Source organism: Phyllopteryx taeniolatus, chromosome 4 (assembly GCF_024500385.1).
Source record: "Phyllopteryx taeniolatus isolate TA_2022b chromosome 4, UOR_Ptae_1.2, whole genome shotgun sequence".
Lineage (NCBI taxonomy): Eukaryota > Metazoa > Chordata > Actinopteri > Syngnathiformes > Syngnathidae > Phyllopteryx > Phyllopteryx taeniolatus.
In genome coordinates, this window is record NC_084505.1 from 4,206,060 (window position 1) to 4,218,370 (window position 12,311).

The 12,311-nt window shown below is 43.2% G+C and overlaps 1 protein-coding gene across 5 annotated transcripts in view; it reads right to left on the reverse strand.

Moving 5' to 3' along the window:
- The window catches only part of patl1 (PAT1 homolog 1, processing body mRNA decay factor), a 48,713-nt gene that overhangs the window by 19,460 nt on the left and 16,942 nt on the right, over positions 1-12,311 (reverse strand). For 3 of the 5 annotated variants that reach the window (XM_061772112.1, XM_061772115.1, XM_061772113.1), the window contains 8 exons: positions 11,144-11,245; positions 8,131-8,217; positions 6,333-6,553; positions 6,091-6,235; positions 1,186-1,303; positions 735-832; positions 363-422; positions 141-286 (listed from right to left, as the gene is read on the reverse strand). In XM_061772112.1, the coding sequence (XP_061628096.1) occupies positions 141-286; positions 363-422; positions 735-832; positions 1,186-1,303; positions 6,091-6,235; positions 6,333-6,553; positions 8,131-8,217; positions 11,144-11,245 (977 nt within the window). The remainder of the gene's footprint in view (positions 1-140; positions 287-362; positions 423-734; positions 833-1,185; positions 1,304-6,090; positions 6,236-6,332; positions 6,554-8,130; positions 8,218-11,143; positions 11,246-12,311) is intronic. The other 2 variants (XM_061772114.1, XM_061772116.1) reach the window with 1 other exon arrangement.

Consider the following 12,311-nt stretch of genomic DNA (forward strand, 5'->3'; position numbering starts at 1 on the left):
ATGGAGTCACTTCAGGTTTAAACGATAAATTCTGAACATTTTTAGGGTGGCGTCTATTATTCAAATTGTTTTGCTATTTGTGGTGGGTCTTGGTCCCTAACCCCCATGAATAGCAAGGGTTGACTGTACATTGTTCCTACCTGTCATCCCACTCCTTCTCTTGTAGACAGTTACAGAGCTGCATAGTATTGGTTTTGTGCTGCTCCAGTAAAGCCTCCCTGTCCTCATCTGGTGCATGGACAAAACGTTTCTCAAAGTCTTGAACCTCGAGAAGCAAACTGTAGATCTGAAAAGGGTGAGCGGGATTCGACTTTCAGCACTCGGGGTGAGTGTGTGGAAGGTTAATCTAATCTAATTCTTACCTTTTCCACAGTGTACAGAATCTGCCGTCTCTTATTCCAAACCTGCTTTTCTCTTTTCTCCTGGTGAAAAAAAAAAATCACACAGAATATCAGAGAAATTATTCAGAAGGGCATGAAACATGGTGTTTCTAAAGGTATAGAATAATTTATTTTTAATTTACCAACACTAAAACCCACACTGACAATGTCCCAGCCAAATGGCATAAGAGCATCCATTTGTGTGCAACGTGTTGTTTATGGGTTTGTGTGCATGTGTACCCAACTTATGTGACACTTTTGTAAAATTAAACTCTCCGCCCTTGGAGGACAAGCAAGTTTCTTCTAGTATTGCCGATTATGTAATGACTGATAAAGGAAAACTGCACAACGTACCTCATCATCTGAGCGTGTGGTCACTACTGCGTCAATCATTTTACGTGGATTGTTGACACTTGAAACTGTCAACTTACCCAAAGACCCTGCAAACTGAACTGTGAGAAAACAACACTTAATTATCTTGAGTTACAAAAAACTATAATCTGAGTGAGTGTGCATAACAGATCTATATTTTAGGATTGGGAACTACAGTTTGAGCATATGCTAACAAGTCCTTCAAAAGCTCTCACTTTTTGCAATCAGTGATCATTAAATGCCACTGCACATTTTATGTTAACAAACTGCGGCAGCAAGAGTAATTAAATAAAATAGTAACAGGATTGCCATTATCTCTGATCAATATTGCCAGATAAAAATCCATCCTGGTACTTGGGGGCATAAGTGTGGGAGAGAGTCTGAGACCTGCAGGACCGGCCTCAGTTCAGATTCTGTTGGATATGAAATTTACCTGGTCTATAGGTGTGTTCAATCTTGGCAACTTGTGGAGTGATGAGCTTGGTAGTGTGTTCTTTTTTACTGCTGTCTCTTTCTTTCTCCTGACGTTTCTCCATCTTTTCATAGTAGTGCTACAAGTGTAACAATATTAGGATTAATTATGGCAATAGAGTAAGGCAGTAAATTACTGCACGCTGTGATTGGCCTGGATATAAAATCAAACTAGCACATCTGTGCCATTACTTTTCACAGTGGAACCTCTGAGGTTGAACACTATCCAATCCTGGTTGACCTGTTGTTGTTTTTTTCTTTTTTGCTTTAGAAAACAAAAAAAAACAAAAAAAATCATATTAACAATTCTTACTGTAGGAATGGAAGGAAAAATAATTTAATTTGATTTGATGCTCACTGACGTGAGGTTTGCGAAGTTATTGCATGATGTCACGCTCAGATGTGGCCGATTATTTTTGAAACGCTGTTGCAAAAACAAAAAGCAAAACACACACCATCTTAATCCATTCATGCTCATTAAATTGAGGAACATTTCACACAATATAATGATGTGTCTCCTGCCAAGGTGGGTAGAGTAGCAAAATAATATACTCAAGCAGGAGTACTGTTAATTTAGAATAATATGACTCAAGTGAAAGTAAAAAGTAGTCCTCCAAATATTTACTTGAGTAAGAAAGTACGGAGTCACAAACTGACTCAAGAGCAACTTCTGATTTACAAAAAAACAACAACAACAATAAAACAAAAAAAATCAAGAGCATGTCAAATAAAATTAAAAATATAGTATATGGGAATCCACACACAACTGCCACTATTTTAATTTTAAATTGCCCAAAAACACATGCTTTGGGCGCTAAAGAAACATTTGCTTTATTCACTTAAAGTGAATAATAAGATACAACTTTCGATAATAATTTCCAGATTTATATATTTTTACAAATCGTAATTTCAACATAGGTCGCCATTGTTTTTTGGTCGCAGTGCATTCTGGGTAGTGACGTCAAATGGGGATGTGCCCGACGCCCGGAGTTTTTAGCAGTAGCCACAGTAGCAGCCCCTGGCAACGATGAATGCTGTTCAGCCATTTCAGTTCGAGCCAGAGTGAGATCAGGAAAATGAGGAGAGAGAGGAAGAAACAAGAAATGAGGATGAAAATAACAGGTGTGAAGAAACTCGAGTTGGTCATTTTCAGTGGTGTATTTGTAGCTAGTGCTTGCCCATGCCCACTGAGAAAGAGTATCTGTTGTAAAGAGCTGTTTCATTTCTGCTGCTGCTCACGGTACTTGTTCATTTTGCCCGATGTTATAAATGTATTTAGTGATAACTGAGAGTAAAGCTACATGCATACCTATTTTACTATTTTTCACTGCTAACTCAGAGTCCGGGGGTCCGGTAAACTTTATTTACAACAGCTGCTGCTGCTAAAGTGAGCCTCCCACCGTTTCCTCAACTTGATCTTTTTGGGAAAGCTATGAATGCTTACTTCCTTTTTTGCATTCCGTCCTCATTGGAAATTGCATCCCAAAGCGGTGCAGTATGGCCTTTTTAACTCTTTTCACTGACGATGAAAGTTATTTGCAAGTGGCTAGCTTAGCTCCGCAGAGAGCAGCAACGTAACTATTTTACAACAGCCATTCTACGTCATCATTCCCAGAATTCTTTGCGCACGCTAAACATGGCGGCGACAGTGTATCAAATTATGGTCTAAACAAAATCGTTTTTTTAACTTATAGGAATAATTTATAAATATATACCACTGCATTTCAGTAGTAGAGGTCAGTAGTTGTAAAATTAAATTTATTTGTCATTTCAATCGGAGTTTACTTTAAATGAGTTCAAGAAGAAGCTGTTTGCTGACCAGACCAGTACTTGAGCCGTCCCCTTATCGTGGTGGAGGGGTTTGTGTGTCCCAATGATCCTAGGAGCTAAGTTTCACGCCCCTGGTAGGGTCACCCATGGCAAAGAAGTCCTAGGTGAAGGACCAGACAAAGCACGGCTAAAAGACCCCTGTGATGAAAAATATGAATGGATCTAGGTTTCTCTTGCCCGGACACGGGTCACCGGGGCCCCCCTCTGGAGCCAGGCCTGGAAGTGGGGCTCAAAGGCGAGCGCCTGGTGGCCGGGGCTGCACACATGGGGTCCAGCCGGGCACAGCCCGAAAGGGTAACGTGGGTCCCCCTTCCCATGGGCTCACCTGTGGAAGGGGCCATACGGGTCGGGTGCAGTGCGAGCTGGGCGGTGGCCGAAGGCAGGGACCTTGGCGATCCGATCCCCGGCTATAGAAGCTGGCTCAAGGGACGTGGAATGTCACCTCTCTGGCAGGGAAGGAGCCTGAGCTGGTGTGTGAGGTCGAGAAGTTCCGACTAGATATAGTCGGACTCGCCTCCACACACAGCTTGGGCTCTGGTACCAGTCCTCTCGAGAGGGGTTGGACTCTCTTCCACTCTGGAGTTGCCCACGGTGAGAGGAGCCGAGCAGGTGTGGGTATACTTATTGCCCCCCAGCTCGGCGCCTGTACGTTGGGGTTCACCCCGGTGGAAGAGAGGGTAGCCTCCCTCCGCCTTCAGGTGGGGGGACGGGTCCTGACTGTTGTTTGTGCCTATGCACCAAACAGTAGTTCAGCGTACCCACCGTTTTTGGAGTCCTTGGAGGGGGTTGCTGGAGAGCGCTCCCGCTGGGGTCTCCATCGTTCTGCTGGGGGACTTCAATGCTCACGTGGGCAATGACAGTAAGACCTATCAGGGCGTGATTGGGAGGAACGGCCCCCTCCCCGATCAGAACCCGAGTGGTGTTCTGTTATTGGACTTCTGTGCTCATCACAGATTGTCCATAACTAACACCATGTTCAAGCATAAGGGTGTCCACACGTGCACTTGGCACCAGGACACCCTAGGTCGCAGTACGATGATCGACTTTGTGGTCGTGTCATCGGACTTGCGGCCACGTCTTGGACACTCGGGTGAAGAGAGGGGCGGAGCTGTCAACTGATCACCACCTGGTGGTGAGTTGTCTCCGATGGTGGGGGAAGATGCCGGTCCGACGTGGCAGGCCCAAACGTATCGTGAGGGTCTGCTGGGAACATCTGGCAGAATCCAATGTCAGAAGGAGTTTCAACTCCCACCTCTGACAGAACTTTGCTCATGTTCCGGAGGAGGCAGGGGACATCGAGTCCGAGTGGACCATGTGGGCATAAGGCCTGTCGTGGCGGCAATCCCTACACCCGTTTGTGGACACCAACGGTGAGGGATGCCGTCAAGCTGAAGGAGTCCTATCGGGCCTTTTTGGCCTGTGGGACTCCTGGGCGGCTGATGGGTACTGGCTGGCCAAGTGGAATGCAGCTTTGGTGGTCGCTGAAGCAAAAACTTGGGTATGCAAGGAAGTTCGGTGAAGCCATGGAGAACGACTTCCGGACGGCTTCGAGAAAATTCTGGTCCACCATCTGGCATCTCAGGAGGGGGAAGCAGTGCACCATCAACACTGTGTATAGTGCGGATGGGGCGCTGCTGACCTCAACTCGGGATCTTGTGAATCAGTGGGGAGAATACTTTGAACACCTCCTCAATTCCAACGACTTTTTGCAGATGATGTGGTTCTGTTGGCTTCATCAGGCCGTGATCTCCAACTCTCACTGCAGCAGCTCGCAGCCAATTGTGAAGCGGCTAGGATGAGAATCAGCACCTCCAAATCTGAGACCATGGATCTCAGTCAGAAAATGGTGGCGTGCTCTCTCCAGGTCGGGGATGAGATCCTGCCCCAAGTGGAGGGGTTCAAATATCTTGGGGTCTTGTTCACGAGTGAGGGAAGAATGGAACGGGAGATCGACAGGCGGATCGGTGCAGCGTCTGCAGTAATTGGTCCGTTGTAGTGAAGAAAGAGGTAAGCCGAAAGGCGAAGCTCTCGATTTACCGGTCAATCTATGTTCCTACCCTCACCTATGGTCACAAGCTGTGGGTCGTGACCGAAAGAATAAGATCCCGGATACCTGTGGTCGAAGTGAGTTTCCTCCGCAGGGTGTCCGGGCTCTCCCTTAGAGATAGGGTGAGAAGCTCGGCCAGCCGGGAGGATCTCAGAGTAAAGCCGCTGCTCCTCCACATTGAGAGGAGCCAGATGAGGTGGCTGGGGCATCTGATTTGGATGCCTCCCGGACGCTTCCTTGGTGAAGTGTTCCGGGCACGGGAGGAGACCCCAGGGACGACCCAGGACACGCTGGAGAAACTACGTCCTTCGGCTGGCCTGGGAACGCCTCGGGATCCCCCCCGGAAGAGCTGGATGAAGTGGCTGGGGAGAGGGAAGTCTGCCCCCGTGACCCGACCTTGGATAAGCGGTAGAAAATGGATGGATGGATGGATGGAGTCACTTTGATTGGCCCTCGAAGGCTTTGTGTGCGGTCATGTGACGGCCTTGTGCCGTCTGATTGGTGAATTGGAGTCAAATGACACAGTGATCACGTTGGATTGGCCGCAACGGCGCCCTATGCGGAAGTCAATGATTAAGTCTAAAAATAGATCATGAACACACGCACTTATGGATAAATAAAAGTAGTGAGCGGCATGTCGATCATTGCAACGGAGAAAAAGTATCGGTTCTTCTTCACATAAGTGGATACTCAAGTAAAAGTAAAAAGTATAGTTAATTCAAACTATTCTCAGAAGTACAATTAGTCCAAAATGTTACTTGAGTAAATGTAACAGAGTAAATGTAGCGCGTTACTACCCACCTCTGGTCTCCTGTGATGTCACACAACGGTGGTCCAATCGCCTAAGGTTTGTGTGACTTCAGAGGTATATATTCCCAGAAAATGTGGTCGAATTATAAACTATAAAACTTCAGGGGCTCCACTGTACAGACAAAGTAACAATTCAAAGTTCAACAGATAATATGTAACACCTATTACATCCTTACAAACCTGGTAGTAGTAGTCATCCAGGAAAGGGTCAGTACTTTGAAGTTGCATCATTTGGATTTTAGTGACCCATTCTTTCTCTTTCTGAGTCATCAGGTTACTATACGGGTCCCTGCTGCGCCAGTCCCCTCCAGTTCTGCTTCGGTCCCTTTAGGGATGCAAATGGTAGAAATCAGGTTGGTTTTTTTGTGACAGTCCCAGCTCTCACATTGTTCGAAGTACACAAACTACAGACAATCACCTACCCGCCCCTGTTTTGCATTCGCTGGGTAAGTATGCGCCGGTGTTGAGGATGGAGGTGAGTGGCGTTGTGCCTGATGGGTGGCATGTGGCTGGGGTGGCCATGAGGATGCGGCAGACCCATCCGATGACCGTGTGTAGGGTGTGGGCCACTGAAAAATGGTCTGAAACCACCCCCAGCTGGTAACAAAGGAGGCACGGGACCACCACGGTGGACTCCGGCTACCTAGAAACAGAGAAGTGTGTGATGTAAAGAAGGTCATACATTCAGGACAGTACATACAGTACATGCTTACAGTTGCAAGAAAAACGTAAGCCCATTGGAATTAAGTGGATTTCTTTAAATTCATTGTAAAATATGATATGATCTTCTAAGTCACAACAGTAGACAAACTGACAAAACACTTTTTCTTAAGCTCAAAGCAAACAATTATATGTTTCCATGTTTTTACTGAACACAACATGTAAATATAATCCATGTATCCATTTTCCATACCACTTATCTTCACGAGCGTGGTGGAGCCTACCCCAGCTGACTGTGGGAGAGAGGTGGGGTACACCCTGAACTGGTCGTCAGGCAATCTCAGGGCACATATAAACAAACAACCAGCCGCACTCACATTCACACTTATGGGCAATTTAGAGTCTTCAATTAACCTACCATGCATGTTTTTGGAATATGGAAGGAAACTGGAGTACCCAGAGAAAACCCAGACAGGCATGGGGAGAACATGCAAATCCCACACAGGTGGAGGCAGGATTTGAACCCGTGTCCTGAGACCTGAGGCAGATGTGCTAACCAGTCGCTCACCGTGCCACCTCATGTAAACATCACAATGCAGGTAACTGTAAAAACCGTCTGATTTAGGAGCCTCCTTCGCCAGCAATGACTCAACTAAAAGTTTCCTGTAGTTGCATATCTGACCTGCACAATGGTCAGGATGAATTTTGGACTATTACTCTTTACAAAACAGTTAATATTCTTGGGATGTGTGTGTGAATTGCTCCCTCCCGAGGACACACACCAGCATCCAAATCAGGGTGAGGTCAGGACCCTGACTGGGCCACTCCAGAAGGCTTTACTTCTGTCCACTGGGTCGTAGAAGGATGGTCTTGAGTTCTCCTGAAAAATGTCTTGATAAAATAATTTTTTTCACTCCCTGTCCCTGACCCAGCAAGGCAGTCCCAAACCCTGATGCCCTCTTCACAGTTGGAAAGGGTTTTGATGGCAGTGCGCGCTCAACTTGCATTTCATCTGTCCACATAACAACTCGTCAGTGGTGCTGTAAAACATCCAGGCACTCTTTTGCAAACTTCGAATTTGTAGCAAAGATTTTTGGGACAGCAGTGGCTTCCTTTGTGTTGTCCCCCCATTAAGTAAATTTTTGTTTCATGTTATAATTATTGTAATTTGTCAACAGCGATGTTAGCATGTGCCAGAGATTTCAGAGACCTTTAGCAAACACTCTACTCTCGCAGTGCTCTTAACAGGATGGCCACTCCTATGGAGATTATCAACAGTGTGGAACTTTAATTTATAGACTGTTTACTGAGGACTTGTAAATAGATAAATGTGCAAACCTTTCCAGCTTCATGCATGTTTAAAATTATTCTTAAATGTGCGTCTTCTGAGAGCACTTTTGTGTGAGGCATGGTTTATATCAGGCAATGCCTATTAAGAATAGCTAGCAACTTTTGGGTGTGTTTTACAGGGCAGGGCAGCTTTAACCAACACCTCCAATATCATCACATTGAGGAGATTTGAGGTTGGCTGACTCCTGACTCCGATTAGCTCTCACTGACCTGAGAGTTGAGAAGCTGAGCCCGTTGAATCTGTGACAGCACTGGACTGATTCCTGGAGGAAATGGTCCACGACAAAGGGGCGAGTTCTTGTGGTTGGGGGGTGGGTGGGTGGCATGAGGGAAACAAAAAAAAAAAAAAAATTAAAACAGGACTTTGAGAATGTCATCTTATTTACTATGGAAAGTTTTCAGTGACAAAATGAAATGCTGCACTCACTCGTGTATAATACGCACCCCCAAAGTTGACCTCAAAATTCTGGAAAACCCTTCTACCTATGCATAATGCATTTTTACAATGCGTGATTTTGCTTCTACCCATATGATCAAAACATTAAGTATTACTGTATTTTATTAGTTTTTTTTCAAAGAATTATTCTGAAGTTGCGCACTTTATTTGAACACAAAATACTTTTATTAATTTACTTGCACTTATTTTGAAATTCACAGCCCTACTTTTATTTAGTAAATTTTAAGACACAGTTGTGCTCATGTTTGACTACCTGAGTACCACGAGAAATTATGGTACTTTTGTGGAATAGTTGTTTTTTTCCCATTAAATTTTGAGAAATATGATATTGAAGACCCTAAATTGTCCGGAGGTATGAATGTGAGTGCGAATGCTTGTTTGTTTATGTGTGCCCTGCGATTGGCTGGCAACCAGTTCAGGCTATACCCCGCCTCCTGTCCGCTGTTAGCTGGGATAGGCTCCAACATACCCGCGACCCTAGTGAGGATAAGCGGTGTAGATAATGGATGGCTGGATGAAATATACTATTATTAAACAGAGAAGCATCGGAAAAAAAATTCAGACTGAGGACGAGTACAAGTACTCTCATTTGAGTACTCACCAATACTAAGCACTAATACTTAATAATGCCATTACCTCTTGCAATTGTAATGAAAATGAAAATTTTCTTGAACATGGCATGAGTTTCACTCAAATAACACTTAAGAGTAATGACTTGCCATTACTGACATTTTATAATCCAACAGCATGTTTTTTTCCTCACAGTCTTTCCACACATTTCACTATTTGTAGAATGCAACATAGGGCATTTCAGTTCTAAAATAAAACTGTGGCAGGACAAGTGAAGTGATACATTATCACACCATCACTTCTCTTTACTCTGGAATGGACTCGGTTTTTAACTTTTTTTTTAAAAAATAAAACAAAAAAAGATTGGAGGGGCTGTTGTATATATTTGTTTATTTTACATAACATCTAAAAAACTTTCCCATTCTATAAATGTATGACGCCAACTCGAGGTTATGAAAAAGCTGTACCCTTTCATTCCAAAATGCCACCGCCACCTAGAGGTTATGAGAAAGGTGTACACTTTCATTCTAATATGCCACCGCCATTTAGTGGTTATGAAAAAGGTGTAGCCTACACTTTCATTCCAATATGTCAGGGGTACGTATGACTGCATGTATGTACAGTTGTGCTCATAAGTTTACATACCCTGGCAGAATTTGTGAAATATTGTTTTCTTTAAATATGACTGATGACTGAACAACAACCGTCATTAATTTGTTTATGGTTATGTTTTGTTTAATGATAATGCTTTCATAAAATGCTTGATCGTTTAATTTGAATCCCATTAAAGTAAAATTAAATGTGTTTCGCCTGGGCCGTCATGTTTTCTTTAAAGAATTGTACCCATCTTACAAATTACGCCTGGGTAATCAAAAATATGAGCACAACTGTGTGTTTTCTAATTTACTAAATAGAAGTAGGGCTGTGAATTTCAAAATTAGAGCAAGTAAATAAAGTATTCCATGTTCAAATAAAGTGCTTAACTTCAGAATAATTCTTTGAAAAAAAACTAACAAAATACAGATAATACTTCATGTTTTAACAATATGGGTAGAAGCAAAATCATGCATTGTAAAAATACATTATACATAGGTAGAAGGGTTTTCCAGAATTTCTAGCTCAACTTTGGGGGTGCGCATGGGTGCGCATTATACACGAGAAATTATGGTACTCTCAGACCCCCCCTTTCAAGTTAATTATTTTTATCCAAACCAATATACGCTACAAAACTGTTGTAATTCCTACACCATTAACCTGATTTTGATGTAAATACCATCAAATTAAAGAAAGTCTGCAGTTTGAGCATATCTTGTTCATTTTATTCCAAATCCATTGTGTTGGTGTTTAGAGCCGAAAAGATTAGAACTGTGTCGATGTCCCAATGTTTATGGACGTGACTGTACATCTTGGAAGTGCAGTTAAGCACTCCAGTTTTAGACCATTGACCATTTAAGAAGATATTGATATTGTGAGTGCAGTGTACAGAGTAGAGTAATTTCAGATTTATTTATTTTTTTAGTTTGTTTTATGTAAGACAGGATATTTTCATGTAATTTGTTTGCATCTTTTTGCTGCACCACTGATATGGTATAAAGGAAAATTTAGTTTAGTTGGTTTGAATCAGGTGGCATGGTGTACGACTGGTTAGAGCGTCCGCCTCACAGTTCTGAGGACCGGGGTTCAATCCCCGGCCCCGCCTGTGTGGAGTTTGCATGTTCTCCCCGTGCCTGCGTGGGTTTTCTCCGGGCACTCTGGTTTCCTCCCACATCCCAAAAACATGCATTGATTGGAAACTCTAAATTGCCCGTAGGTGTGACTGTGAATGCGAATGGTTGTTTGTTTGTATGTGCCCTGCGATTGGCTGGCAACCGACTTACTTACTTTTATTCAGATTAAAAAACACTTAGGACAATTGGGACAATTTGAATGGACTCTCATTTTTCCCTCTTAATGCATTACGTAAGTATCGGGACTATCGGCGGATACTCAAAACTGAGTGTGACATCCCTATTTCATACAGTCATTGATTAATCTTAAATATTTCTTACATTTGTTTAGTTAATAGCTTGTCACAGAAAAGTGGTGTGGCACTGATGAAAACAAATATTTATTAAAAAATGTTTTGTTAATATTTAATTATGTTTCACAAAAGTAGTGTGGTATTGAAACCCATCGAGAAAAGTAGAAAAAACTCACAGCGAAATTGAGCAGAGTGTTGGGTGACAGACGTTCAGGGAAAGGAGGTGGGTATCTGTGCTGGATGGGGGCTCGCACATGAACTGCTGTGGGATGATGAATCTTCACACACAAACATAGCAGTTATAATGTGGATAAAACCATGATAACAAGCACCATAAGAATGTGAAAATCTTGATAAAGAGTGACTGTCAAGAACAAGAAATATGAATGGGACGCAGAGGTTGGTATGATCAGCTGAAGTCAGCAGCATCCAAATTATTTAATGACTTACACATTCTTTCTGTAAATAAGACTTTTAGGTAGCTCATACAGTGGAGCAAAAAAGTATTTAGTCAGCCACCAATTGTGCAGGTTCGCCTACTTAGAAAGATGAGAGGGGTCTGTAATTTTCATCAAAGGTATACCTCACCTATGACAGCCAAAATGAGGAGAAAAAAAATATCCAGAAAATCACATTGTCTGATTTTTAAAGAATCTATTGGCAAATTATGGTGGAAAATAAGTATTTGGTCAATAACAAAAGTTCATCTCAATACTTTGCTATATACCCTTTGTTGGCAATGAGAGAGGTCAAACGTTTTCTGTAAGTCTTCACAAGGTTTTTACAAACGGTTGCTGGTATTTTGGCCCATTCCTCCATGCAGATGTCCTCGAGAGCAGTGATGCTTTGGGGCTGTCGCTGGGCAACACAGAATTTCAACTCCCTCCAAAGATTTTCTGTAGGGTTGAGCGCTGGAGACTGGCGAGGCCACTCCAGGACCTTGAAATGCTTCTTACGAAGCCACTCCTTCGTTGCCCGGGCGGTGTGCTTGGGATCATTGTCATGCTGAAAGACCCAGCCACGTTTCATCTTCAATGCCCTTGCTGATGGAAGGAGGTTTTCACTCAAAATCTCACAGTACATGGCCCCATTCATTCTTTCCTTTACACGGATCAGTTGTCCTGGTCCATTTGCAGAAAAACAGCCCCAAAGCATGATGTTTCCACGACCATACTTCACAGTAGGCATGATGTTCTTTGGCTGCAACTCAGCATTCTTCGTCCTCCAAACACGACAAGTTTTACCAAAAAGTTCTTTTTTTTGTTTTATCTGACCTAATGACATTCTTCCAATCCTCTTCTGGATCATCCAAATGATCTTGAGCAAACTTCAGACAGGCCTGGA